Source organism: Prorops nasuta, unplaced genomic scaffold (genome assembly GCF_024137725.1).
Source record: "Prorops nasuta isolate Cenicafe-Biocafe unplaced genomic scaffold, Cenicafe_Pnas_1.2 PNAS00006, whole genome shotgun sequence".
NCBI lineage: Eukaryota > Metazoa > Arthropoda > Insecta > Hymenoptera > Bethylidae > Prorops > Prorops nasuta.
This window is the reverse complement of record NW_027116803.1, coordinates 3,534,161-3,562,072: the sequence shown is the minus strand read 5'-3', so window position 1 is coordinate 3,562,072 and position 27,912 is coordinate 3,534,161. Positions and strand designations below refer to the sequence as shown.

Here is a 27,912-nt window from a genome sequence, read left to right as displayed (position 1 = left end):
TATAGGAACAATTAAGAAGAATCAGAGTCTAAAGGTTTGTTACGCAAAAAGTGTATTAAACGACAATTAGTAGCCAGGAGAGTTAAGGTTAAGATGGTCGAAAACTGTAAGTTTTACTCAGGGTTTCTGCTGCATTTATAGTAATCACTAAAACACATTAGATAGAGTTATAAGGTGAAAGCCTAGTGGTATGTTTGTGTTGTGCAAAAAAAGATGAGAGTCTCGGGTGTTCTTGGGTGTCTCGGGAGACGAATTGAGCGAGTTGCGAGAGGTCGTAGGGGGAAAAGAGCCTATATCGGGGAGAGAGGGGAACAGAGAGAAGAGAGAAGAGAGGAAGAGAGAAGAGAAGACGCGCGGACAGAAGGTTCCCCTCTACTTGACATGTAAGCTCAAGTTTGGCCAATGGTAACGTGTACACGAATTAGCGGCATCCTATCCCTTACGCGCCCTCCCTTGGCAGTGGCCTCTCCTGAGTTTGATTCGTTTGACTCTTGCCTGCCTGCTGCTGCAGTGTGCCCAGTGTTGAGTGTATCAGTATTTCTTCAAGCCCGGGCCCAGTTAATAGGGTGATTGTTGTATCTCGTTTAATGCTATTTTTCTATCAATTTGCTTGTGATCGGTTACGGTTGTAATGGCGAACAGTGAAGATCATTGTGAAAAAAAGAATAAGATCGTGTTAAAAATTCGTACAAACTCTAAAAATTTTAAAGAAAGTCGAATGGATGGGCCAGCTTATCAAGTACCTCAACATAACCATGAAGAAAATAAAAAACGATCAAGTAAGTGATTGGAGGAAATTTTCTCAAGCTGCCTTTCTTTGTTATAAATGTATATGGTTGGGGCATATCGCCATTATTACACTTTTGTTTTAAACATGTCGGCAATTAAATATTATTAACACCACACGATGCAGAATATATCTTGTTCGTTCTTTAATTTTTGTGTTGCAAGGTGGAAGGAGAAGTCGAACGGATTCCGAGAGCAGGTCGTTGAATTTCGAGGAAGAAATGGCAACGAATATGAAGGTTCTTCAACTGATCGAAGATTCCAGTTTCTCAATGACACAAATTAATGGACAAAGAAGACTCGGTCCACCTCCTGAATGGAAAGGGCCACCACCGGGTCCGGGCTGTGAAATTTTTGTTGGGAAAATACCTAGAACGCTTTATGAGAATGATTTATATCCGATTTTTAAGACGGTTGGCGAAATTTACGAGATACGATTAATGATGGATTTTTCCGGTACGAATCGTGGATATTGTTTCATCATGTATACAAAACCAGAGTACGCGAAACGTGCAGTAAAAGAACTCGATCAGTACGAAATTCGTAAAGGAAATAAGATCGGTGTAGTGGCGAGTATTAATAATTGCCGGCTTTTTATCGGACGGATACCTCCATCGACGAACACGGAAACCATAGTTAGAGTGAGTTGAATATATTAAACGTTTAATTAATAAATTATATTCGTGAGAAAATCCGTGCTAGGTGTGTCTTTGTTTTGTTGCAGCGTATTTATAAGCTGACGAACGATGTTGACAATGTGGCAGTTTACCGGTTTCCGAATAGCCGTCCTGGCTATGCTATCCTTTCTTATCAGACACACAGAGGTGCTGCCATGGCTAGAAGAAGACTTGTCCCAGAGTCGTTGAAACTTGTTGAAAACGTCCAAGTAATTATAGAATGGGCACATCCTGATATGTCTCCTATTAACGTGGTAAGTATTTTTCTTCGTTTTTCTTGGTTATAAAAATACTTTCCAAATTCAATAGCCCTCTTTCTTTAATACGGTAATCGTTGTACAGTTAAATTATCCATATATTGATCGTTCATTCTAAAATTCGATTGTTATTTCCAATGCAAAGAAACTTGTTTGCAACGCCGAGTACAATGTGACATAATTGCACTAGCATTTGTACGTGAAAATGGAACGTGGGTACTTTCGCCGATTAGGCATTTTCTATGCGGTTTCTTGCAGCTTGTGAGAATCATAAATACTCTTGAACACAAGCTTGCTCGAGGGTAAAATAAAATCACTACACCAACGACCTTGCGATTCCTATTCCGAGAGTTATCCTTGATGCAGGTCACCGTTTCCGGCTTTGCGAGATTCATTACGTTGCTGGAGATTATTTTGGCCAAAGTTTTTTTCCTTACCCTTCGTGGGTCCATTAATCATGATTCAAATTTGCTACACGCATCTTACGCAATGATATTATAGTTAATGCTTAAAAACATCCTATTTATTAAACTTGTTTACTAATTGGTAAAATAAAAATATTCAACACATTTTTACTAGCAATATTTTTGAAAAAGGAATTACACAGGATGTTACTATTTGAAAAAGATAAAAAATATATTCAGATGTTATCAATAGCTGGCGTTCAAGTTGTTTAGCAAAGGTAAAAGCTAAAGTGACCTTTCCAACGTAGCAATATGGCTTCCTAAGTAGTTCTCTCACTCGTCGGAGGTGGCGCTATTGATTAGTCACGAACGTCACGGAATATAGACAAAGCATACTTTTCCAACGAAAACTACATTCAGTTACAATCAGCTGATCTTAGACGTTGTGTCACATAAGATTTACGTTCGGATAAAAGCCAATAAGTCTTACGAAGTAAAATTGTTCTGAAATGGCTTCGGTACAAGTAAATAGTGAACATTGTGATTATCGCAGCCCTTTGGCTGCAAGATATGCATCAAAAGAGATGCGTTACAACTTTAGCGATCAGCATAAGTTTAGCACGTGGCGACAGCTTTGGATTTATCTGGCAAAGGCCGAAATGGTTTGTAAGAAATAATAACAATTGTTTTTTTCCTATAAAATTCACGTAATATGGACTCATTCCTATTTCATATTCCAACCTGATCAGCGAATCTCACAGTGCGTTGGTTCATTTCATTAATCAATAGTAAGACCTCGCAGCTATTGAAAATAATAATCGTGTCGTTGTTGCGACATGTTTTTAATATCATCAAATTACACCATCTTTCTTGCTTACGAAAGTAACTCCAGCAACAGTCTGTTTATACGACAAAGGTTATCCTTCGTTTTGCGAGAACCTTCGGTATGCTACTTTGAAAATTTTGTTTTCAGTCTCGTTATCTATTGGTCTTAAAGGAGCGTGTATGTAATAAACGAACACTTGCAAATACAAGTATTACAAATAAGTTATCTCACTGTAAATGTAACCAGTATTTTTTGATAGAATTTCAGAATGAACGATTGATCGGTCGTTTGATAAAAGCTATAAATATTTTTTGAAGAATGTGTTTTTTAATTTATACGTTTCTACAGTATGAGGAATTGGCAACTTTGGACAGCGATGGGAAGCTCCAATTGCAGCATCAGTTTATCCCACCGCCGGAAATGAAGAAAGTCCGGTCGGGTAAGAAACGTGCTAAGCACGATGTAAATCAGGCGTCAAAAAGCAAAGATAGGAAGTCTTTGAGTCCAATTAGACCGCCGAACAAACGAACGAGTGGTACAAAGAAGACTTCGTCGGAAAATGCCATAAGTATTTTAAAGAAACAAAACCAGGCTTCTGAGGAAAATATGTGTTCAAGAATTGCCTATCGTCGTGACAATCTTATGCAGAGCCGTTTGGCTTTCAAGGAACTCACGACGAATGGGTCCGAAGTTTACCACGATATAAACGATAACGAAATGAAGTTATTGGATCATGCAAAATTAGAACATTTGATCGATGATAATTGGTTCCCTGCAAGTTCTGGAGAGTTGGATTCTTTATTCGCATCTTGCCAAAAGAATAATAAGGCCGAAGAAGATCTACCTAATTTAAAGATTTTCGAAACCAATTTGATCGCAGATTACAGCTCTGGTTATTCGCCTTTCGGCGTAGTAAAATCCGAGAGCTCAAATTACGTTGCAAATCAAATTTCGAGCGATAGCTCTGAGAATAAAAACTTAAGCATTGGTGAAAATGAAATGCAAGCAAAGATTTCAAAAACAGGATCAAACGAGAATTGTTATAATCAGTCGAATATTCTTTTACAAAATAACTTGGAACACGCGAATCAGGTAGCGTTGTGTTCAGAGCTTGTTGGCTCACAAACTAATTATCCAATAACAGATATTAATTACGCACAAGAGAAAACTTTTTACAATGATTCTGCTGCTTGGATGGTGAAATATGATAACGCAAACAATAATGGTCTCGTTTCCTTTGAGCCTTTTAATTCTACGCAAAATAATCAGATGTGTGATACTAAGTTGAGCGATCTCAATAATTATATGGACTGCAACAAGATGCAGTTTTATAATCCACAAAACTCAACTGTATCTACGTCTGGAGGAGTTATACTCTTTCCAGAAAATGTACCGTATATGACACAAAATTATCGGCAAAACTCAGTATTTCCTATTATTCTCAAAAATTCCGATCCTTCGTCATATTGCTCATGTTATTGCCGTCATCTGTATGTGCAAAATCATTATCAACCCGAAAATGTGTTGAATTGTGAAACACAGTGTGATAAAAGCACCTATGTTTACGAAAGTATGCCTCTAAACCATACTGGACAGGTGAATGCAGTAAATCGAATTAATCAGTCTTATCAAATAAATCGACCTTTACCACAATTAATTATGCAAGAAAAATCGAATGCTTCAGTAATAAATACTCAAAGACCAGCTGAAAGGAAGAAGAAAATATTGAGCGTTAAGTATGAGCAGAAGATTTTACGAGGTAGACCTATAATAAATACAACTCATATCCAGTAAGCAACAATAGCTTTAATTATTGTAGATCTATTTTATGGAGGCGTGAAGTAAGAGACGCCGGAATATAGATTGTCTAATCTGCATAATTCAATTATGGGATATAAAAGATTTATCTTTTCAGATGATTACTATGAATACCTTGTAAATTATCGATTGGTAAACAAGAAACCAAAGACACATTGTAGCTTAGAAAATCTAACATATCGATTAAGTAAATTATTAGTACGTCGTGCAATAGATAAAAACTTGGAAATTTTTAACCATACATTGCATGCTAATTACTGAATACGCTGGAATATTATCAATGATCATATAAAATTTTATCATTCTGATTAAATTTCTCCAACACCATTATATTTTATTAAAGCTATATTCTCACTGTATTATGATATAACTTTGTCTTACACATCTACCTTTTTTTTTTAAATGAAATCTGCTTACCATGGAAAGTAAAATTTAGAAGCTTTTGATATATATATTGATATAAGAAATATTTTTTCACAAAAACCTAATGGTATCTGTAAAGCAATTATTAATGGGGAGGCGTACACTAACAGTATGGAGTGGTTTAAACTGAGATCTAGGTTTTCAAAACAATTTTATTTGAAAAAGTAGTTGTTTTGTTCGAAAGACACTTGTCTAAAGAATCCAAAGCCACTGCCAAAATTAAGAGCGCTCCCCAAATTACATTGTTTTTTGATTACTAAGATTGTAGGTTAAGCAACTCTACAGTGTTGGTATCCACCTTGCTCATAAATTGTTACGTGTTTCATTAAATTTTGAAGAGAAAATTTTTTTTACATCAACACATTACTCAAAAGCTTCTAAATTTTACTTCTCATAATAAGCATATTTTATATAGAAAATTAAAACAGAAAATAGAAACGCATAAAACAGCATTAAATAATGCAGTTAAAATATTTCTTCAAAAAAACAATTGTAATGCAGAAATTTAGTTTGCAAGATAAAATTTTACACGATCATCGATAATATTATAACGTAATAAGTTTTCATGTATTGCACTACGTACAGTTGATTTATTTACTGCAGATGTTAATTTTTCTAGGCTATTGTCTGCCTTTGGTTTCATTTTTTATCAATCAATGATTTATAAGGTATTAACACTAAAGAATTGAAAGATAAGCATTTTTAATCATATAATATTCTATAAACCAGACAATCTGTTTTCCAATCTTTCTTTTTACACATCGTTAAAAAGTGGACGTTATATCAAATGTGAATTAATGTTTGCTACTTATGTTTAAATAATATATATGCATGTTTGAAGAAAAAAATTTTGATTTTTATAAACCAATTGTGACATGACTACTTTTTACAACATTGTGTGTAGTATAAGTTTCTTTACTATTATTTTATCATATGTATGAAACAAGTATGTGAGTTTTTAATACAATAAATGATTATTATTGCAACCAAATAAAATCTTACAACTAGTAATCCTACTATTATTATGGATTAGTATTGTTTTCTGAAACAGGATACTCATTAATGTCACTTTCAGTTTCAGTTGCCTCACTGAAACTTTGAATTTTCTGATCGTCATCTGCGAGAGTCTATTTTAGAATGTGCATAGTATAAGTGTTGGCTATTTTAATTACTCTAAAGAAACTATGTTGATATTACGTACATCGGAAATGGATTGGGCAGAATCTCCGCATCTGGTATCTATACATTGGTTGCAGGTAGCGTCTGCGTCTTGCGGAATCTGCAAGATAAAATATAATATAAACCATTATAGATATCTTACTTCCTATAGATTTTAGTTAATATATTAGATTGTACATTAGAAGGACTGCAAACTGAACAATTAGTGCACAAAGTTTGGTCTTGACTGTCCATTTTGCTGCTGATACATTGGGCACTCGTAGAGTTAACTGAAAGCTTTAATTAAAATTATTAATTTTTGTTCATTTTACACTTTTCGATATGTTTATCAAGTTTTTTAACGATAAGCCGAAGTTACATTTTCTTTTTTGCAAGATGGGCACATAAAACCTTCAGAAGTAAATTGATTATCCGTGTTACCTTGAAAGGATTGCATTCTTAGTTGATTGGAATCTCTCAACAAGTTCTGAAATTTAATCAATTTACATCTACTTTTCCAGTAAATATTGCATCAATTATTTTACCTCAACCGTCTCTTTACTTAAATAAGCACTGCGATGTAGAATATGAGTCTCCATCCGTCTTGGCGTATCACCGATGGAAATGTTTTTGCTTTTTCTACAAATGCAAATAATGCAAGAATTGAAGCTCTATAAAGAACGAGTAATACTTTTATCAAGAATCTTACACATCGTCAGATTCTGGCTCTATCTTATTTTTCCGAGATATTACTATGGATCTCATATTGTGTTTAATTTTCCCAAGTGGTGGGAACTCACCTCCCTCATCGCTCCTAAAAAAAATTATGTAACGTTGTGTACAAAAAGACGGTGGAATTTTTTCACAGTTATCTTACTGAACGGATATAGTAATCTGTTTTGGTAGCTCTTTTGTTCCTGACACTTGTATAACATTAGCGACAGGTCTTACGACCATCATTCTTTCCTTGGAAGACTTCTTACTCATATCTATATCTGACTTGGCCAAATTTTCCATTATAGTTTTCTCCTCCTCCACTGATCTTTGGGACCTCAAAATCGATTGCTTCGATTCTTTCTTCAAGCTCTGCCCAAACCTCGTTAAACTCTTTACATTCTCTTTTAGAGACTTATTATCCTTCTTCCTACCTTTTATTTCTATTTTTATAATTTTCGTCTTTTTCTTCACGTCTTTCCCTTTCTCATTCTCTTCTGCCATTTTCTTCTTTAAAAGTCTCGGTGAAACCTTTATCCTTATCTTATCAGTAACTCGTCTATTTTTCGCCGCTAATACAACATTCCTCAGTTTTGTTTTTGATGGTGATTTCAGGCTCCTCTTCGACGAACTAGATCTTAATAAACTTTTTCCCGACTGTGGAGAATCCTGTGAAAATTTTTGCCCACTCATTAGTTTGCTGCCTCGAATCGATACAGGGTTGTCTTGAAGCATTTGGGATGACTGTCTGATTGGAATTGATTTTTTAAGACCTCCATACTCCTCGAGAAGGCTCTTAATGCAATTATTCGTACATTCCAGGCTGATGCTTTTCATATCCATCTTGGTGAATGGTGCTGATATTCTTCGTTTGCACTCTCTACTACATTTACCAAGTTCCAAAGATTTGGACGAAGCTTTGGATGATACTCGTGGCATCGTTCTAAGATCCTCCGCGCTCTGCGCTAGACTCTGCTGTTGGTCCGCTAGTGTCCGCATCGTAGATCTTTTCGCCCTATTTTTAAATATTCAAAAAATCATCAAAACAGTTCTTTCCCCAATTGAACAATCTTGCGTTCTTAACTCACCCCTGACTGCTTCTATCTGTATTCGATACATTCATAGATTCGCTCCTACTATTCCTCTCGTCAACACTGCTAGGATTCGTCTTTGAACCTTCAGCAATTTTGCATAACTTTTACATGGCAATTTAAAGGATATATTACGTAATTGATATAAGTCTGCTTACTAAGCGAAGCAGATTCAAACGCATCGAACCACTGACGCTTCTGCAATGTTGGTGAACGAGATTTTTGCCTCATCGACTTCTGTCTCTCCAAATCAGTCATTTCTTTCCTCAACAACCTCATCGATTCGCGTCTTACGGAAGACGGTTGATTCTCCGCAGGCATTTCCTGCATTATAACGGACAATCTTTCCAAATCGGATCTTCTCGACTTCGCTTCGTCAGGACTACTATCGGTCGCTGCTCGACTGTTTACGTATCTCACACCTAACATTGATACTTTTTTGCCGGATGCTTTGCTATCCGATGATCGCTTATACGACCCGCTCAAATCTCGCTTACTAGAAGTCTTTGTTGATGGTACGGATACTTCGGATGCTCCTGACTTTTTCTGTAAAACGAAGCATACCATACACCGTCTCGTCATTTCCTCAAATAATTTAATCAATATATAAATTACTTACTTTGCTCAAACTTCTTTTCCTCACGGATTCACTCGAATTGGTTTTCTCTTGCTGAACTATGGAGCCTTGCTTGGAAGATTTCTTGGAATCAGGGTTGTTGGGAGCCAAAGATACTCGTGGTTTTTGTAAAGAACTCCGGGGAAATTTTTCAGTCGAACGTCTGATTTCTTGGGGTCCGTCAGAAATCGACTAAGCAAGGGTAATAAGAGGCTTTAAGAATTGCAACTGGAAATTCGATATTTGTCTTTTCCTCTATATATATGGTAACGTAATGTTAAAAAGACATAGTAATAGGATCGAGAAAAGTGTAAGTAATCGTGAATATCGCCTCATTGAAATGATTAAATCCCTGGACAATAAGAGAGATAAGAGATAGAAATAAAAATGTTAGCTTACCGAATCCGAGGACCAATGAGTGCTCTTCTTTCTTTGTGTCCAAGACAATCGTCTTACTTGCTCCGAAAGTAGTCTCTGTTGCAATTGAGATGGATCGGAACGATCGGTTACTCTCGATATCGAACGAGCCTTTTTTGAATCGGTGTCCTCCGACCTTGACTGGCTGGAATAATCGTCGGGAAGATCGCGTTGCGAAAGTTTTCGCAATTGTATTCTATCAGGTTGGACGCTCTTCTTATCCCACTTTTTTCCTGCATACATCATGAATGTATCCCGTTTAATATTAAACTTAGGTGCAGAATCGTCCATTTCTGATGATATTTCGGATTGCGCATTCGGATTTGACGAAGGTTGCTGATTCGTGCTCGTCAAGTCCTCTGTCCCATCTGTATTTCTCGAGTCAGAATCCCAAAGTACTGGATTCATGCTTATATGTTTTGATATTTTCGCCGTTGGTTTTTTCTGTGGCGAATCCTCGGATCCGCAGTCACAGCTGCGCGAAAGATAATCGCAAAGATTTGCTCGTTTGTTCCTTCTTAAAGTTTGATTATTTTGGTGATTTACCTATCGCAGCACAGAGTATTCGAATCTTTCGAGATGGCCAAGACTTGGGCTATAGCTGGACAAACCGAACTCCCCGTTATTTGCCCTTCGGTATTCGTCATTCTAGAAGTAGAGAAATCGGATGGTTCGCATTGCATAGAAGCTGTACACTCTTTTGTCGTTTGCCTCGAGTCGTACTGAAATACACCGATTTGACAGTTTATGGTTTGTATCATATATAGGAAAGCTTCTATCATAATTTACACATTATTTCTCTAAATCACATCTATATTGTAAGAGGATACAAATAATTTTTTGGAGTTGTTGTTAACCTCTAAATTTGGGCAAGCACAACTTGCATTATTTTGCAAAAATTCGGAAATTGCGGTGGGACTTATCGATTTATCTGTTGTCGAGGCTTCGTAATCCTTTGTCTTATCACACGAGATCTGCTAGCAAATAATTTGTTTTTTTTTTCAAATCAACAGAAAAGTCAGAACTCACACTTTTATCACAGCTTACATCAAAGTGCATTGGGTAAAACTGATTATTCTTAAATTCCGTAATCTCAATCTGATTGCCGCAGCATTTTTTGCAAGATTCGCATCTTCGCCTTAAAACACTGTAAATAGTAAACATTTACCTTCACAAAGCAAAAGTTTTGCCAAATTTTCTAACAGTGGAATATTTATCATGGTTTTTGGTCACTCACACGACTATCATTAACATGTTTATAAGAAAAAGTAAAGTTATGAGTAAAGCGACGATTGCTGCTGTAATAACGATCCACGACGTAGGACTGGCGAGGAAAAGACTAATCAGAAGGGCACCAGTTATTCCGAACAAAAGTGCTCCAATTGTGGCAATTATGAACATCTGTGTTAAGAAACAATGATTTTAGGTAAACAATGATAAAATGATGTACTCTTGAATGATGAATGAGCCTATGCATAATTTACTGGCGTATCGTGTAGTGCGCTGGTGCCTTTACGGATCTGACTTATGAGGTCAATGGCCATACAGAAGATATATACGCCTGCTAAGGCAATTAACAGCATGCAGACCCCTGGCTGCAAAGGCTTCGTGTCTCGTGCAATCATGTAGATTGCCATGATAAACAATGAAAGTATCAATAACTACAAAAAATCTTATGGTTATTTTTATACAGATATCTTTGCACTAGGCCAATGAAACTCACGAATTGGACAATCCTTAACAGTTTGGCTGGAAAAGAGCATGTAAAAAGTTTTGTCATTAAAATTCTTAAAAATTTGAACAATTCTAATACTTTACTTTTATAAAAATAGTCAAACACGTTTTGCTTGGCATTACATACTTAATCTCAAGAAGTGACTTCTTCGCAGACCAAAGGCAAATTTCTCCTGGGACAAATCGACTTCCTCCATAATTATGTATTTTACTCTTTAAATAAACTAGTACAAAGAAGATTAAATGCAATTCGTGCAAAATACGTCAAAAAACTTGACTTTAATTTATTTAATGTACGCATGGTTATGCGATCGATATATATTTCGCTTCTTTTGTTTTTTCAGTCTCTCTCGGTCATGATATTTGTTCTGTGCTATCGAGCACAGTAATAAATTGAGGTGAGAATGTGTAGTACTGCATATGTACACAATCCGCGCTATCTATCTCTACCTTTTATCATTTTGATTCGATCTTTTTCGTACACGTATTAAATACTCTTATTCACTTAAAATATGTCTAAATAAATTATAATAAATTCTGTTTTAAATACACACACAAGCGCGTTTATACATATACATATTTATTTATAAACAGTACACAAATATACACATTGGAATGTAAATATTGTTAAAAATGAAATACTATATATCATGGACGGAATAGTAATTAAATTTGTACTTGCAGCGAGGAATAATCGCCTTATTTGCTTATACAGGCAAGCAACACCAATTCTTGTACATAGTTTCCAAGAATAAACATTTATCCAGTTATAGAAATTTTAGTGTGATTACTATGATTCAACTATGCTGACTAATGATAAATTTATATATTATATATTAACTGATTATATTTTAATCTAACAAACTTTGGATTACAGCATTGTACGTGCGTTTACTTTTACGTCGCTATTTAGCAACTAAAAAAATTATGCAGGCTTTACAAAAAAAAAAAAACATTACAATTACAACACATTACAACAGAAACTAAAAACGATTAATAGCCTATATACGTGTATTATAACCAATGAAAGAAACTATTCTATATAGATTCTATCTCATCAAGTGACGTATACTCATACGAACCCAGAAGAGTCTTCGACTTTCCAGAGTTTGTCTCGAACTTTACTTGTACGCGTGAACTTGTGCTTTATAATAATGTAAATTTTTCGTATAGACGTTCATTAAAATAACAAAGCAGCTATGTCTCTTGAGATCTATCATACGCGGTATTTAATTACTATGGACTAAAAATTTCTTGCTGAATATATCACGAACACATTTGGTGGTGGATGTCTCCTCTCGTCTCCTACCATAATATTATTTTGCACTATCAACAAGAGACAACTACATTCTGACGATAGCGTTGAAGAGAGTACAGGATCGCTACCAAAACGTGTTCTCGTGATTCTCACGTCGCATTCTCTCCAGTTTTTTTTTTGTATCGAGAAGTCCGTTCTCTAAGCATACTTCGCATTGATGAATATTTCCACAATGAAAACTAGAGCGTTCACGTAGATGAAAACAGCGGACGATATCAGCATGTCCATATACTGCTTGCTGGGATACAGTTCGTTGTTCGAAATATGGAAAAATGGTCCGTGCACTTTTCTCCAATTGTGTATCATCACGCTTCCCGATACCACGTGGAGAATAGCTCCCAGCGAAGCAAACAATATTACCTGCAAAACCAAGAATCATCTCGTCAGTACGAAATCATTGCTTGCGTCAAACGGCAACTCTATTTCATTCGTGCAATAATTGCAAAATAAAGTAACGCGAAAGGATGACAACATAACTACTGGATAAACACGCGATTCTGCTCTATGCGAATCGACGTAAAAATCTAAATTATTGTTCTAACACAGCCCGGCATTGAGACTCGATTAAGAACCGATTATTCGATTAATTACAGTGATTGAAGAATCGCTGAGCGAATGTTACATGACTGAAAATAGAATAGCGAACAATTGCTGTTTAATAGGAGTAATCGATTTAATATTCGTCTATACAGAGTTGATAAATTTTTCTGGCGATTGTATAGAAGAATTTGAGTGAAATTTGTAAAAGTGGAGCTTGGAATTTGAACGTGTGGCGAGAGCCCCGCCTAAAAGAACACACTACGGCAAGGGTTTCAATGATCCGTTAAGTCGGGTATCGATATATGTATAGGCAAGAAGAATCGTGCGCTCTCCGAGGCCTTGATGGGTCTGCTGCTAATTATCGAACACTGCCTCACACGCGCCTGACTCAGCTGTGTAAATGGGCTACGCCTCGCCAACGAGACCAATTTCAAATAAATCTAAAAATTCCTAATCCACTTTGCGTTGATTACCGTTCTCTTTGGTATCCGGTCGCCAAGGAAATGCGCGATGATGAAAAGCGAGTTGATAATGATGTACCCAGCAATCGTGATGTAAATTATGGCAATATCGTCCAGCTTAACTCGAGGTCTGTTAAAAACTTGCTGGAACGAATTGAAGGGGTCCACCATCAGTCCAATCGCAAAAACCGCCAGACCCTGAAGAGAATAAATAGTTGCGAAAGATGAAGATTGACGAAGCTGGTAAATATAAAACTTTTCGCTATAAGTATAGCTATGTAATATATATATATATATATATATATATATACTCACAACTTCGACGATTTTAAACAGAATCGGCTGTGATCCAAGGACGGATCCTCTTTTCGTGGTCGGTGCAGCTTGGCTTTCGTCCGCCATCCTAACTCTACGATGTTTTCCTCGGCCGTCGCCCAGTTTGATAAATTTCCAATTCGCCTTTCACGACGATCGATGTTTTCTCTGCTCTCCTGGTTTAATCCCCTGGCTAGTCCTCCCTCATGAGACCAGCCAACCCCACTGCTGGAAGCACGATAAGCGTCAAATACAGAGTATCTCTCGTGTGCATAAAAAATACATAATCCTAAGGGTCAGCGATCGAACCGGCACAAGTTTCTTACAAAAGCGACACTGCAGTGGTAACGAAAAAATGTTGGAGCCTGAGGACAACAATACTGGGTCTAACATCGCAACCGGAACGAAGTTTGCGAGTGCTCTAACATATGTAGAGATACGGAACAATATTCAATGGTGACATTCCCGTAGGAAAGAGTAGGCAGATCGGACTACTTGGACACAGCCTTACTTGGCGAGGTGCAGTAAAATTTTGCACGTGCACACCGCGGCGTAGTTGCTCGTTGTTGACTCGAGAAACCCGTTCCTCTCTTGGCAGAAACCAGTCGTGATTGCACAGGCTTTCCTTCAGTTTCTTACTGACCTTCGCTATTGCGCGCAAGTGTATACACGTAGCGAGCCAATCGCACGTAGAAAACCGCTTGTTTTCGATCGAACCTGGAGAAATTCGGGACACCGCAGGAATGTCGAAGAAACGTAATCCGTATATACCTGAAGAAGCTCGACTGTAAAAAACCAATGGACGATCGACACTCTTGCTCTTCCGATTTACTCTTCTCCACTTCTTCTTCTTCGTCTTCTTTCACTTCTTCGCGGTATTTTAAAGCAGCAGCCGAGCAATGACGCGTCTCGCGGTGCAAGTTGAATCGCCGAGTGCTGCCATGCAACGCTCGCGTAAAACGTTAGACTGAAAGGAGTGGAATGGAAGTTAGGCCTCCGACTCTCCGTGTCGACCGAGCGTCGAGCGGGGTTTACTCAGTTTACTACGCTACGACCTCACTGAGGCTCACTGCGCAGGCCAGAAACCAATACACTCTTACTCACTCACGGCCTCACGACGACGACACACTATTGTGTCACGACTACCGAGTGCCGAGTACCGGCTAATGCCGGAAAAACACACGGTACCTTCCTTCCATCCGAGCGTTCTCCAAGCGCTGCTGGAACATCGCATTCCTTCGATAAGGCTACTTTCAGCCAAAAACCATAAAATTCTCTTACTCGCTAATACCGTAATAAACCCCGTTCTCTCTTTTTTTCTTCTCTCGTTATTCGATCATTGTTCGCTTTCTTGAATTTTTAATAGCTATATGTATATATATATATATAGTAAAACGTAAGAGTATTTATTTTCATACGGTTCATCGAAGCTTCCTTGGAGCGAATTTGCTGAAATTACCACAGTTACGGAAAACTGGAGCGTGAAACGATTGGGAGGTAAGGAAGGATGGAAAAATCAATTGTGGACGCAAAGCGTGCAAGCGTAAAGTCTTGGAGAATCTCGAATAACGGGCGTGTCTCTCTGTCGATTGTCAATTCACTCGCTGCTTTTCGAATTACTTGCCGAGCACGTGCCAGGTTTACCGTGTTTCTCACTGAATGCACCGTACGACTCACGTCACGTGACTCATGGTATACGACGTACCTTGTATGTACGCGAAACCCTCCCTCAGGGATACCGTGAAAGCCAAAACAACATGGGTGATTCACACATCATTCACGTAACTCGAATTTTCAATCTTCCTAGTAAACCAGATTAGGAAGCAATTTCTATACTTCCTGTCCCTAACAATTGCCATTCACTCTACATTCTTTTCATATTCTATCATATATAGTATACGTTATATTCAGACTGCGTTCGATTCAAAATCCACCAATTTCAGCATTCATGCTTCTCTCTCTCTCGATAAAAACAGCTTTTTATTTAAACAACCGTGATCTCGCTTGTTTATTATAGGCAATATTAAATAAAAAATTGAAATAAACCAATGATGATAGTTTAACGTTACACTCTGTAGTCGATTATAAAAAATCTTACTGCAATATGTCATCATAAATACTTGTTCCTCCTCGTCATTATAATTAGTACTTTTTTCTATCAATCATTCGAGCGAATTCTTCAATTTCTTCTTCGACTGAGACATTTAATCCAGGAGCCCTTTACGATATGACGTCATAGCTCATTCCGTCCATGGTGCGTGGCAGCAAAAAAACTGGAACACGCAAGTGTGTCTGCTCTTAAGGAGTTTTCACGCGGAGATCACCTTTAAGCGGAGTCCACAATAGCATTGTAAAAAGCATAGCGCGCGCGACCAAACGCTTCGTCCATGACACGCTAAAGACGCGGGGCGTGAATATTTAACAGGATGAACATGCTTTGACCACGTTTTCCATTCGCTGCGAGCTTAAACCAATCGGGAACTTTATATCCAAATAAAGATGAAACTCGACGATAATTAATCAAATATCCCTGGACGAGAACCAACGCTCGAATTTTATCCATTCGATTGCGAGAAAATTAACGTCTACGGTAAAACAGAGTTCTGGAAGTAACGAGGAATGCATAGCAAAAAAAAAAATGTATTTGATTTAGATTGTGCAATACATTTTAAGTGCCCCTGATCCTATTACGCGTTTAGCATTGTCGATGTGATTCATGGCTGATTGTGAGGTTACTCGCATGTGTGAGTGAATGCATTGGCCTGTATATATATACTTACATGTGACACGTAACGTTCACCGATGGAGATTCGTCAGGAGAACTGCATGCCTCGATGCTTACTGGGTGCGGTTTGATCTTTGGTGAAGATCATCGCGTGATCTTAGCATCAGTCTTCCTGTGTACAAGAATAAACCCTGAAGATCCTTCATTGTAGATTGATTTTCAAATTTGTATTACGCTCTAGCAAGACCGTGTTATCCAATCCTGTTTAATACAGCGAAAAGGTCTAGCTATTCTCGTATTTCACAGCTCCGTCGCAAATGCAACAAGTACTTGTATTAAATTTCTTTGTAACCACCTTGCGGAGAGAGGAATAGACTAGTTTTGCTGTGTCGCAGCATTTCAACGATTCAAATTGGTATCATAAATATAAGGATATAATATAAAAACTCGTACCGGATTTTTTGTGTGTCTGGAACTATTTTATTAATGATGATTTTGAACTCGGTCCACCTCATCGAGGGGTTAATACATCGTGGCGTTTATAATTAGCCAGATTAGGTATCCGGTTCGTGGGTGGAGAACCTTACCGGTCACCCACGAAGGTCTAAGGGTTAAATGGAATAATTAGAGTCTTGCCCGGTCCTTAAAATTGCTGTTAGCAAGCAACTACTATATGAATCATCGCAGCTCGGTGGCTCGCTTACTTTAAATATTTACCTTTCAACTTTTTCTTCGACAACCATGCGCGTTTTAGCAAATTGTCGCATATTGTCATTGTTTATTTAAAGGTGTTATGTCCACGTATGCAGCTTGTGTCGATATTGCAAGAAAATGTAGCGGTCATTACAAATATTGTGGAAAAGGCAAAGTATTCAGCTTTAGCTGTGTCATTAAAAAGAAAATAGACATTTCGTTCCGATTGTAATTATATCTATACTGCGCGCTTTCTGTGATAGGGTACTCGTCGTATTTGTTGAAGCATTTCGAATAGATAATGTGAATTCGAATTACGCGCATACATACAAATAAATTACTCTAGCTCCAACAGTGTTATTCTTTTACACGTGTTAAAAGAAAATTCTATTCCATAATAATCGTAAAGTTTCAAGCGTATTGTGATTATATATTGAATAAGAAAATGAGGTTAGGGCCGTAAAGTTTTAATATCTAGTGTGGTGAACGATTTCCGAATAAGCAACTTTCTCTCTATTGAAGACACTACGAATTTAACATTATAATTCTCTCAAATGATAGCAGATTATTTCTCTTGCTTCTAATTACCAAGTAGCTATTAAATAGCTCCTAGTAATTATTTTAATTAACGTTTAATTTTCATGAATTGGACTCTATATATTTCCATTAACAATTTTATTAGGCTATATTTCATTACATTAATATTATTAATTACTCCATGTATAACGATTATTACAGATGAAATGAAATCAATCATCGTTGAGGAGCGAGTCGATTTCTTCGGTGATTTCTTCCTCCGGTGTAATTTTTTTTAGGCTTACATAAAAACAAAATATCTCCAACATTATAATTAGAATAGACGCTTTAAAAGAGAAAATTATTTAATTAGAAAAATTACTTTTCCTGATACTTTAGTTTTTAATCATTAACATACTTATTAGAAGAAGGCCAATTAGTAGTGACCACTGCTTTGAAGCGGACTCTGCTTGGCGAGTAAACATAACAATATTGGTAACGCCACCGAACCAACAGTATAGAGTACCGAGAACTACCTTAAGAAAATTCTGAGAAAATAGACAATGAGGTTATACTTGGGGCATACACTACTCTTTCATATAAGGAATTCTATTTAATGTCTAGCCTAGTCAGATATTCCTACAAATTCACGATTTACTTTCGTGGATTAATTTATCAGTATACTCTAGAAGCAATTTAATTAATTGAATTAAAGATTCTACTAACAAAACGTGACATTGAGAGCCACACTAGGATAATGGTAGAAATGGCCATATCTATGTATTGAAGTATCCATATCCATTCTGGGATCACGCTATCATAGTAAGAATTTTTAAGAAACTCTAAGCATGCGCCAACTATCATCTATAAGAAATTCTAGGTTATTAAAACTATTAATTACTTTAAATAATTTAAATATAATTGTATATACCAAATTTGCAAACTTCAAGACAATGCCATGATTTCTAACAAAATTATAAATAATATTTTCCATGATGCAAGTTAGGGTTACCGAATTTGCAAAGTTGAAACGTCTATTTATTTGTATGCAATTAAAACTTAGTGAATAATTTCAGAACATTGAAGTTTTCTTGTTATTTGTTTATTTTAGCATATTTCAGTTCATATAAAAGATACATATGTAATTTGAATAAATGTAGACTTTTTTTTACATATACATAGATTATATTTATTAAATACCGATTAATTTAATAATTTTAAGATGTACGTTCAGGGTGTTAATATGACAGATGTGGTCATCATGGATATGAGTGAATAATTATCGTTATTTTCATACAGCCATACACACGCTCATTCGCACAAACGCTCTTTTGTACAATGATTCAATTTTCTAAATACTATGAAATAACCAAATATTAAAGAGCGCTATGCTACCAATATACAATCGTATATGTATATTACACACTTGTCGATACCAAATTAAATGCGTATAGTGAACAGCCAGAACAGAAATTTAATTCGTAAATAGATATAAATGATTGGAAAATAATGAGATTGATTAATTTTGAGTTTGTAAATGACGGAATGAATTATGGCTAAAGTAGGATGGATACGGTAATCACAATTAATTAATTAAATTCTTCTTTAGCAAAATGTAGAAAACTTAATATTAGATCCAAAAGGTAGGTTGCACCAACCAAAACGCTTAAAGAGCCCACAGCCAGACCGACCTGTGTGTGAAAAAGTTCATTATTTATTTACACATTCTTCAAAATCAAACTGACGTAAATTAAAAGAGACTTTGAAATTGTCAAATTAGGGATTTGGTTACGTGAAGGTGGAAGCCTATTTTTGAAATTTAAATTTTCTGAGGTAAATCAATAGAACTCTTTCTAAATGTCATCAGGAACTCTAGAACTCTTGAAAAAGGGGTAAAATGGACTTCCAGCTTCGCAAACACATAATTGTGTATATCTAAATTATCAATAATTTTATTATCATAGTTTTACCTGTCTTTCAGATACGATACGGTCGAATTTGTGCTCGCTTTGATATCCATGCCAATAGTGCAATGCTGTACCACCAACTGCGATAAACATGAAAGTACCTACGAAATTCATGATAATTTCCTGGAAATGAAAGAAGAAAAAATTGATAATCTGATATACAGATACGAGTTTATGATTCGAGTGAAATGATAACAAACTTTCAACTCACCACGAGGCTCCTCTTATGATCCGTTTGTCCGATGCAAAAGGATATTAATACGACAGTCGTATAAATGAAAAATCCTACAAAAACACCAGATGCCACAATTTCAGCATCTGGATTTTTATCTTCATTCAGATTCCATGTTCCACCAACTCCGAGAAATTCACCTGAGTATCCTGTGCGATACAGGATCAGAATTATCAGGTTTAGTACCTGCAAAAAATTGTTTGCTCTATTTATAAATCTGTGAATTAAAAGAACATCTCACTATTGTTTTAGTCTTTATGTTGCAATATATCAAGCATGAAACCATATCACTTGACAAATATTGTGCGTTATCGTTCATCGATAAGAACCAAAATGATTCATAGTTTTAGTAAAATACTTGCTGAATGAACAGGGCTTGGTCGTTTTTCTCTTTATAAGGTTTTATATAAAAAAAATGTTAACTTATTTCGTAGTTTGCTGGTTTTACTTCAAGTATCAATATTAATTGTTGCTATACGTAAACATACTTTTATAATAACCGACGACGTCTCTTAGCAATACATCACAAAATTTTCCTAAACTTTAATCCAACACTGAACAGTTGCCCTTTTGATAACATACTCGAAACTTTGACTTATAATTATAGAAAGTGTAATTTTCTTACCAATTTAAGAACTTTTATTACTATAGTCGCAATCGTTTCTAAGGACACCATTTTCACTCTTTCACGGTGATATCTTGAAACAAAGTGATGGCCGCACCGGTACTCTACCTCGTCCCCGAACCAAGCCCTCTTTATCTAATCAGATGATACAGAATGGTCGTTAACGGAAGGATAAGAGACGTAGACAGTACAGTATGCTCCACAAGATAGCTAGCTTCATACCTAAAAAGATAATAAATGCTTTTACAAATTCATAATTTTTTCTCAATTAAAATTTAATATATATGAAGCGATTATCTGAATTAGTATGAGAATTTTACTATTAGGTGGTTTTGCATTCCAATATTTAAATACGAGGTTTACAAGATTTTTCCAAATATTTTTGTCCGGCTACATACAGAATTTTTCACTAAGATTCACAATTGGTAACTGTGTAGATCAGTCTAAAACGTAGATGCAATCTTGATTTTTCCGCATAAATAATAGTTTTCTTCTGTCAATATCAGTTAATCCACTTGTGCTCTTCATAATTGTTTTTCTTAGAAAATTAAAAAAAATTTTTACTATCACTGATGTATTTCGTATTTATCCAACGTTCCGAAGAAACATGATGCACCTGCGTATGCACCCCCTTATCTCGTTAGATAATTTTACACAACTCGATAAAATATATTGCATTTCGCAATGAGTCTATTATACTATTATATTTCGAAAATTTAAAAATATTGTAATTTTACTATTAAATCATTGTTGCTGTAATGATTCGAATATGCAGTATTTGATACGTTCTTTTAACTTTACAGAAACTTGGTTTGGCCATAACTCCGGAACAAATTGCTGAAATGGAGTCCCACGTAAATGATATAGACTTCGAGGCTGCAGCAAAAGAGGAGAAGGCAACTAGGCATGACGTTATGGCTCACGTTCACGTCTTTGGTAATCAGTGTCCCAAAGCAGCCCCCATTATCCATCTAGGCGCAACCAGCTGTTATGTTGGTGACAATACGGTCAGTAGTTAAAGCCAGTATATCAGTAAATTACCACTGCTCTACCTTCTCCATACAAAACTATTGTAGTAAATCTCTGTACTTAAAAATACATGATTAGTTGAAAACTGCCATTTCTTTATACAGGACCTAATAATATTACGCAAAGGATTCGACATACTTTTGCCAAAATTGGCTGGAGTTCTTTCTCGATTGGCCAAATTTGCTGCAGAATACAAGGATCTACCTACTTTGGGATTTACTCACCTTCAACCAGCCCAGCTGACAACCGTTGGGAAACGGGCATGCTTATGGATTCATGATTTGGTGATGGATGAAAGAGCCATACGTCGTGCGAGAGATGATCTTAAATTCCGTGGGGTCAAAGGCACTACGGGCACTCAAGCCTCTTTCTTACAATTATTCAATGGTTGGTGCATTGATTACGAGCTTGTTGCTGCAGTACTCTGCTTATTCTGTTTACCGCAAGTGATAATTGTTCAACAGGTGACTCTGAAAAAGTTAAGCAATTAGATCGTCTCGTGACCGAGATGGCAGGATTCAAAAAATATTACCTCGTAACTGGACAGACTTACAGCAGAAAAGTTGACGTTGAGTGCTTAAATGCTTTGAGTTCCCTGGGATCTACGGTCCATAAAGTAAACTAATGACAAGACATAGTTGTGTACAACGTTATTATGTGCAAAAATATTAATAGTCTTTGTTTCTAGATTTGCAGCGACATTCGTCTTCTCGCAAATATGAAAGAGATCGAGGAGCCATTTGAGTCAACTCAAATAGGCTCTAGTGCTATGCCTTATAAGAGAAACCCAATGCGCTCCGAGAGATGTTGTAGTATAGCCAGACACCTGATGACCTTGATCAATAGCACTCTGCAGACCGCAGCAACGCAATGGATGGAAAGGACACTGGATGATTCGGCCAATCGTAGAATAACCCTTTCAGAGGCATTTCTTTCTGCTGACGTTATCCTGATGACCCTTCAAAATATCACGGAAGGTCTAGTTGTTTATCCAAAAGTTATTGGCAGACACGTAGCTCAGGAGTTGCCTTTTATGTCCGCGGAAAATGTTATAATGGCCATGGTAAAAGCTGGTGGAGATAGACAGGTGAGAGTTACGTGCCCAATTGCATTTTAGTTCCGACAGACATATTTATACAGTCAATTCTTATTTCAGGTCTGTCACGAAAAGATTCGTGTACTATCTCACGAAGCTGGAGCTCAAGTGAAGCAGCATGGCCTAGATAATGATCTTGTGATGAGGATTAAGAAGGATGCCTATTTCCAACCCATCTTAGATCAACTCGATCAGCTTCTCGACCCATCAACCTTCGTTGGCAGAGCTCCAGAACAAGTTACAGAATTTTTGGAAGAGGAAGTTTATCCCGTGCTCGAACAGTACAAAGGTGCCATTGGTGGACCAGTGGAGCTTAACATTTAATTGTTTAATTGTAAATGCAAACACGCACACATGAAAAGGGGGTTTTGTAAAAAAAGACTTAAAAATCATTTTTATAATGCTTCTCAGTTGATTCTTTTTTTTTTGTAGGATAAGATGTACATATAAATTGTTATTGGCATGTAAGAGTACAATAAAAAGCTAATAGTGCCATTAAACAGCATGATGATTACAGAGAAATAAAATACACCGTCCTAGAATTCTGCACATATATTTTATTAAGATAATTCTAATTATTTTTCCACTGTGTATAATGGATTGTTCAAATGATTAAATACTGTTGTCCCTTTAGCTCAACTGCTGTGATAGCATAAGTGAGGAAAAAAGGTTTTAGCAGATGAAGGCAAAAGCATTGAAAGAATAGATTTATTGAGATAAAGTGTTCCAATCGTGTTACCATGACATATAGCAAAGATTGAAATATTTACATTCAGTGGAGAGTAAGATTTTAGAAAATTAGAAAAGAGTAGTGAAAATAAATGAAAGTAAAAAAAGGAAGAAGAAGCGAGTAAATACACGTATATACAAAGTCATGAAATATAGTTTAGGAAAGACTAGTTTACAAGAATTTTTGGAAAAATAGAGAATAGTAAATATAGATAGAGTACAGACAGTTTAGATAGAGTAGAAAATAGTAAGATAATAGAAATAGAATAAAGATAAGCAATGGTAACAAATTATCATTTTACAATGACTTAATTTCTAATGGAAGTAGTAGTAGGAAATCACAGCATGTAAGAATATATGAAGAGCGGAAATTCCAAATATTCCATGTGTCTTTGGAAGCATTTTTGCGGGAAAGCGCTAAAACTATGTAAGTGAAATGGTAACTCAACAGCTTTATTAACAATTTTGTTATTGATAATATAAGTATATATGAGTTTAGCACTTAGAACGTTTTCACGGCTATTGGCCATGACACATGGAATCTACTTAAGAAATAATATAGATCTATAAAGAAAAAACAATGCTTGGAATTTTAACTTTTCATATAGAATAGAAAGTATAGATAGAAATTCAGAGCTTAGATATAAGAGATAAATTTTGCGAAAAAGGAGAGAAGAGAAAAGAATAGAAGAGAAGACGAAGTAAGAAAATATTTAAATACAGACAGGTACCAGAAGTAATAGAGCATTAGTTGTACTGATTTTTTCGATTAGCGAATATGTTTTCTAAACAGCATAAAAGTCTTTTTATTGAAATAGAATCCCGATAAAAGAGAGAAAAAGAAGAGAGATGAAAGAAATTGAAATTATATTTTTACATAGAAGAAGAAAAAGAGGAAGAAATAGAACGCAGATAGTTTCATATTTACAATAAAGGATAGATTTTTGGATTATAAAAATATAATACAAAATATCACGAAATATTTTTGAAATTCAAGAGGTATTTAGTTAGAATAGTAGTTAGAAATAGAATAGAATAAAGTCTGATAATAAGTATAAGAGAAAATCGAGTAGAGGGCAGAAAATCCAAAGAAGAAGCATAAGGAAGTCAGACAATAAATATAAGAGAAACTTGAGAAGAATACAGAAAACCCAGAGTAGAAACATAAGGAAGTCTGAGGAAAAGAAAGTAAGACAAGCAAGAGAAATTTTTAGAAAAATACTGCGTGGCAAGATTCGGCTTAAAATTTGGAATATAATGACAAGAAAAATAGAAAAATAAAACGGTAGTCTAGGTAAAATAAAATAATAGATTACGATTGAAGAAAATAGACACAAGAAAAGACTTTTATTTGAAACGATCATAGTGAAAGAGAAAAGATGAAATGAGAATACAGATAGTAGTAAAAATGAAAAGAGAATAAGACAAAGTTGAGAGTGACAGAGAGTGACAGAGAGCGAGAGCGAGAGCGAGAGAAAGAGAGAGAGAGAGAGAGAGAGAGAGAGAAAACAGAGATTGAGAAAAGAAAGAAATATTTAGAAGAGAATGAAGTAGAAATAAAGTTGAAATAGAATAGATTGAAAGAAGTAAAAATTTTGGAAGACGTAGAATTGAAAGACAGAGAGAAGGAGGATTGTAACTCTACAGTTTCATTATATCGTATCAAATTTTGTACGATATTTTTACTGTCGTACTTTAATGAAACTGTAGTGTTCTATAATAATAAAGCTATCACAGAGTATTATATTCGTTTAGAAGGGAAATTTCTAATTGCTATGAAAGAAATTTGTGAAAAAATCTCGTGGTAACTTTTGTGTCACGAAACGTGTGGTTTATGCAGGATTTCTAAGTATATGATAAAAGAATATTTCAGTGGAAGGTGTTTTCGGGCTCGACGCTGGTGAAGTTGTTTTGAATGATTATTTCTTAGCTACTCGATAGCCGGTAAAGGTGGCACCATCAGTAATTTTTCCAGATTCAACGAAGATGGCTAGCTGGTCACCAGCCTCAACGTCCAGCAGGACAAGATTGGATCCTCCGCCTGGGCCAACGCTTACCACTGGTCTCCAAATGTCAGACAGATTGAGTTTACGTTTCAAGGTCAATCGTAGATCAGTGCTACCATAACCAGCAAAGCTGAACTGATAAAGTCCAGGACAGTGAGTGGTGAAGAGTCCTGTTTGAGCCACATATCCAACAGCTTTATCCACTAGTGTCTCTGCAAGAACGACCTTGCCAGTCTGAAAGAGCAAGAGAAAAATAGTAAATATTTTTACATGCGATAATAAGAGGAAAAAAGGTAGTCGTAAATAAAATATTACAGTGACTGAGCCTTGTGTGGCCGAAAAAGCTACTGGTCCAGAACAATCGGCAGCGGTTGCTAATTTTAAGGAACCGATTGTTGTGATCCCTGTTGATGGAGGGTCTGGTACCGCTGCCTCAGACAGAATGGCAGCTGCCAATACCAGCACCGGCCACACCACCCTTTAAAATCAAAACAAATTATTTTAACATATTAGACTATCTTTCTTTTAAACAGTAAATTTGGTTGCTCCATTAATATTTTGCAGCAAAAAGTAGAAATACTTAATTTGAAATAAATAAATCGATCAAAGAAGCTGGTATAATAAGTTAAAACTATACGAATATGTATGACAAATCATCATAAATACTGCAGGGACACAATTGCTAACTATGTTTCTTGAACCCAGATAAAAGGAGAAATGAATTAACTAATTGTAAATAAAATACAGAATCAAATATATTTATATAATTATAACCATAAATGGCGACCAGAGTGATTATTCCTGACCTTATTATCTAAATCATGTCTATAAACTCATGTTGATTATCGTAGGAAAATAATTGCAAAATATGTCAAACGTTATTTTAAATTCTATTAATTTATATTTACTGGTTTATTTCAAGAAAATATATGGGTGTGTGTTAATTAGGCTATTAATATTTTTATTAGAAAATTAATTAGCAATGGATACTGACGAGTTGTCAAGATTTAAAATTTCCTGTCAAGTAGTAATTATCATGTTCCAGACAAACAGCTCTTACATAAGCATGTATGTAGGCGAGTTTGGTTTAAATTCCATCTCTCCCCCTCTATCGTTTTAAGACAATTTTTGTTGTTGACCGGCGACGTAACCATTCGCAATAAAGCTCAGCCGGTTTGGAAACTTTCACTGCTTCGGGCTATCCCAGTCAACTCTCCAGTGGCCCAAGATGCACTCTTGCCCGTTGATTTATTTCCCTTTTCCAAATATTCCATGGTATCGTCGTGCGACGAACCACTCCCTCTTTACAAACCGATCATAAAAACTGATCGATTCGTTTAACCCTCCTCCCATAGTTATATTTTATTGCAGAAGAAAACGAGTACTGCGAGTTTCGCTCTGATAGCTCGACATCTCTAATGTTAATTCGAAAAGGAAAACAAAATAAATGAACAATTCTTTTCAGCTTGATCGACCATGCCAATGGGGTTACTATACTTTCTATTCCATTGAGGGAAAGTTGAAACTCGCTATTGGCAATATGTGCTGAGCATAAAACGCCAGAGTTTCTTCGGCATATAATCTCATTCGTCGTGACACCTTTTCTCCATTTCTATTAGCATAGAAAATGGACCGAGGAGAACGTTTGAGGAGCGTGAACGGGCCCCGACCCAGATCGTTCGGATAAAAACTTTAATTGCGATAGCTCGTTATGTAAAAGTGGTGACCCTTTTCACCCTTAATGAATATACGGGTATAGTCTCGCAATCGCGTCAGATAAAACATGGAACCCTTTCACTTTCATATATGCTTCAAGGTAATAACGATATACAAATGACTCGATCCCGTCACGTCACGTCGGTAAAAATTGCTTTCGATCTAGCGCCTCGATAAATAGTACTCATTAACTATCCGATAAAGTTCAAAATGCGTGATATTTGTAGCGCGTTAATTTTCTAAGCGAATGATTTGCACAATAATGAGCCGCTGTAACGCGCGTAAGAGGATCAGACAAAATAAGTTGTGCAGAGAGATTAAGAAAAATGTGGCCAATTAAATGTTAAAACCTGTCTAAATTAAAAAACAACCCCTCCAATTGTTTCTAGAAAACCAATTACACGCTCTGAGTACTCCGAGAGATACATTCTAGTTTCGCTCTTCCTAAGTAGAATTGAAAGTCAGCATGGATTGTGCAGCTAAAATTAAATATGCAAGTGTCAAGATATACCACGCTTAATTTATCCGCAATTACTAAACAAGATTTTACCGGTTTTCTTGAAATACTTTTTTTCGTGACGCAATCCGTCGACGCTAACCGCAATGCAACGCGTTTATTGTTTCCAGCCATTTACAGCGTCCATAAATCATACGATCATATGTAAATAAATTCTGTCTACAAAGTAGTTCCATTTGTTAATTAATGCAATCACACATATTTTCTTAATAATAATAATATTAACGAGGATGTTACAAAGTTAGCTGCGTTAATAAAAGCAAACATTACGCATTGTGTTAACGCGATAATTATGAGAAAATAATAGTCGTGGATAATTTACTGCTCGAGAGTGACATAGTGAATAAAATAGAAAATTAGACTCACATGATGGTAGTTGAAAGTGGTGTGGCAGTGAGAGTTCCTTGGCAGAGCTGGGTTGGCTACCGTTCGTTGCTGGAATTGAATCGAACCAGGTGTTCGTAGACGTACGTACGCCTTTATATTACTTCCTAACCCAAACTACC

The 27,912-nt window shown here is 36.1% G+C and overlaps 5 protein-coding genes across 10 annotated transcripts; 2 read left to right on the top strand and 3 right to left on the bottom strand.

The window, feature by feature from the left end:
• The first annotated feature begins 407 nt into the window (after positions 1–407).
• Positions 408–6,145, top strand: LOC136774057 (uncharacterized). Its single transcript, XM_066728121.1, has 4 exons — positions 408–779; positions 952–1,427; positions 1,511–1,717; positions 3,299–6,145. Exons 1-4 carry the CDS (start codon positions 632–634, stop codon positions 4,742–4,744), a joined length of 2,277 nt encoding a protein of 758 aa, XP_066584218.1. The 5' UTR covers positions 408–631; the 3' UTR covers positions 4,745–6,145.
• Positions 2,562–22,938, top strand: AdSL (adenylosuccinate lyase). 2 transcript variants are annotated; one of them, XM_066728122.1, is made up of 6 exons: positions 2,562–2,786; positions 21,117–21,320; positions 21,447–21,729; positions 21,807–21,958; positions 22,031–22,429; positions 22,499–22,938. In XM_066728122.1, the coding sequence occupies exons 1-6, from the start codon at positions 2,634–2,636 to the stop codon at positions 22,760–22,762; spliced, it is 1,455 nt and encodes a 484-aa protein (XP_066584219.1). In that variant the 5' UTR covers positions 2,562–2,633; the 3' UTR covers positions 22,763–22,938. The 2 variants fall into 2 exon arrangements, with proteins under 2 accessions (XP_066584219.1, XP_066584220.1); XM_066728123.1 differs by lacking the exon at positions 2,562–2,786 and adding an exon at positions 14,619–14,739.
• LOC136774060 (uncharacterized) lies at positions 11,481–16,458 on the bottom strand. 5 transcript variants are annotated; one of them, XM_066728126.1, is made up of 4 exons: positions 16,336–16,458; positions 13,556–13,783; positions 13,253–13,438; positions 11,481–12,599 (listed from the first exon to the last, which is right to left on the bottom strand). In XM_066728126.1, the coding sequence occupies exons 2-4, from the start codon at positions 13,640–13,642 to the stop codon at positions 12,378–12,380; spliced, it is 495 nt and encodes a 164-aa protein (XP_066584223.1). In that variant the 5' UTR covers positions 13,643–13,783; positions 16,336–16,458; the 3' UTR covers positions 11,481–12,377. The 5 variants fall into 5 exon arrangements, with proteins under 5 accessions (XP_066584223.1, XP_066584226.1, XP_066584221.1 ...); XM_066728129.1 differs by lacking the exon at positions 16,336–16,458 and adding an exon at positions 15,654–15,672; XM_066728124.1 differs by lacking the exon at positions 16,336–16,458 and adding an exon at positions 14,327–14,529.
• On the bottom strand, positions 18,576–20,466 carry Ssk (Snakeskin). The gene is made up of 4 exons (XM_066728388.1): positions 20,314–20,466; positions 19,668–19,874; positions 19,460–19,579; positions 18,576–19,180 (listed from the first exon to the last, which is right to left on the bottom strand). The coding sequence occupies exons 1-4, from the start codon at positions 20,362–20,364 to the stop codon at positions 19,079–19,081; spliced, it is 480 nt and encodes a 159-aa protein (XP_066584485.1). The 5' UTR covers positions 20,365–20,466; the 3' UTR covers positions 18,576–19,078.
• LOC136774061 (uncharacterized) lies at positions 22,828–27,912 on the bottom strand. Its single transcript, XM_066728130.1, has 3 exons — positions 27,773–27,912; positions 25,489–25,651; positions 22,828–25,407 (listed from the first exon to the last, which is right to left on the bottom strand). Coding segments are annotated over exons 1-3 (486 nt in total). The 5' UTR covers positions 27,775–27,912; the 3' UTR covers positions 22,828–25,086.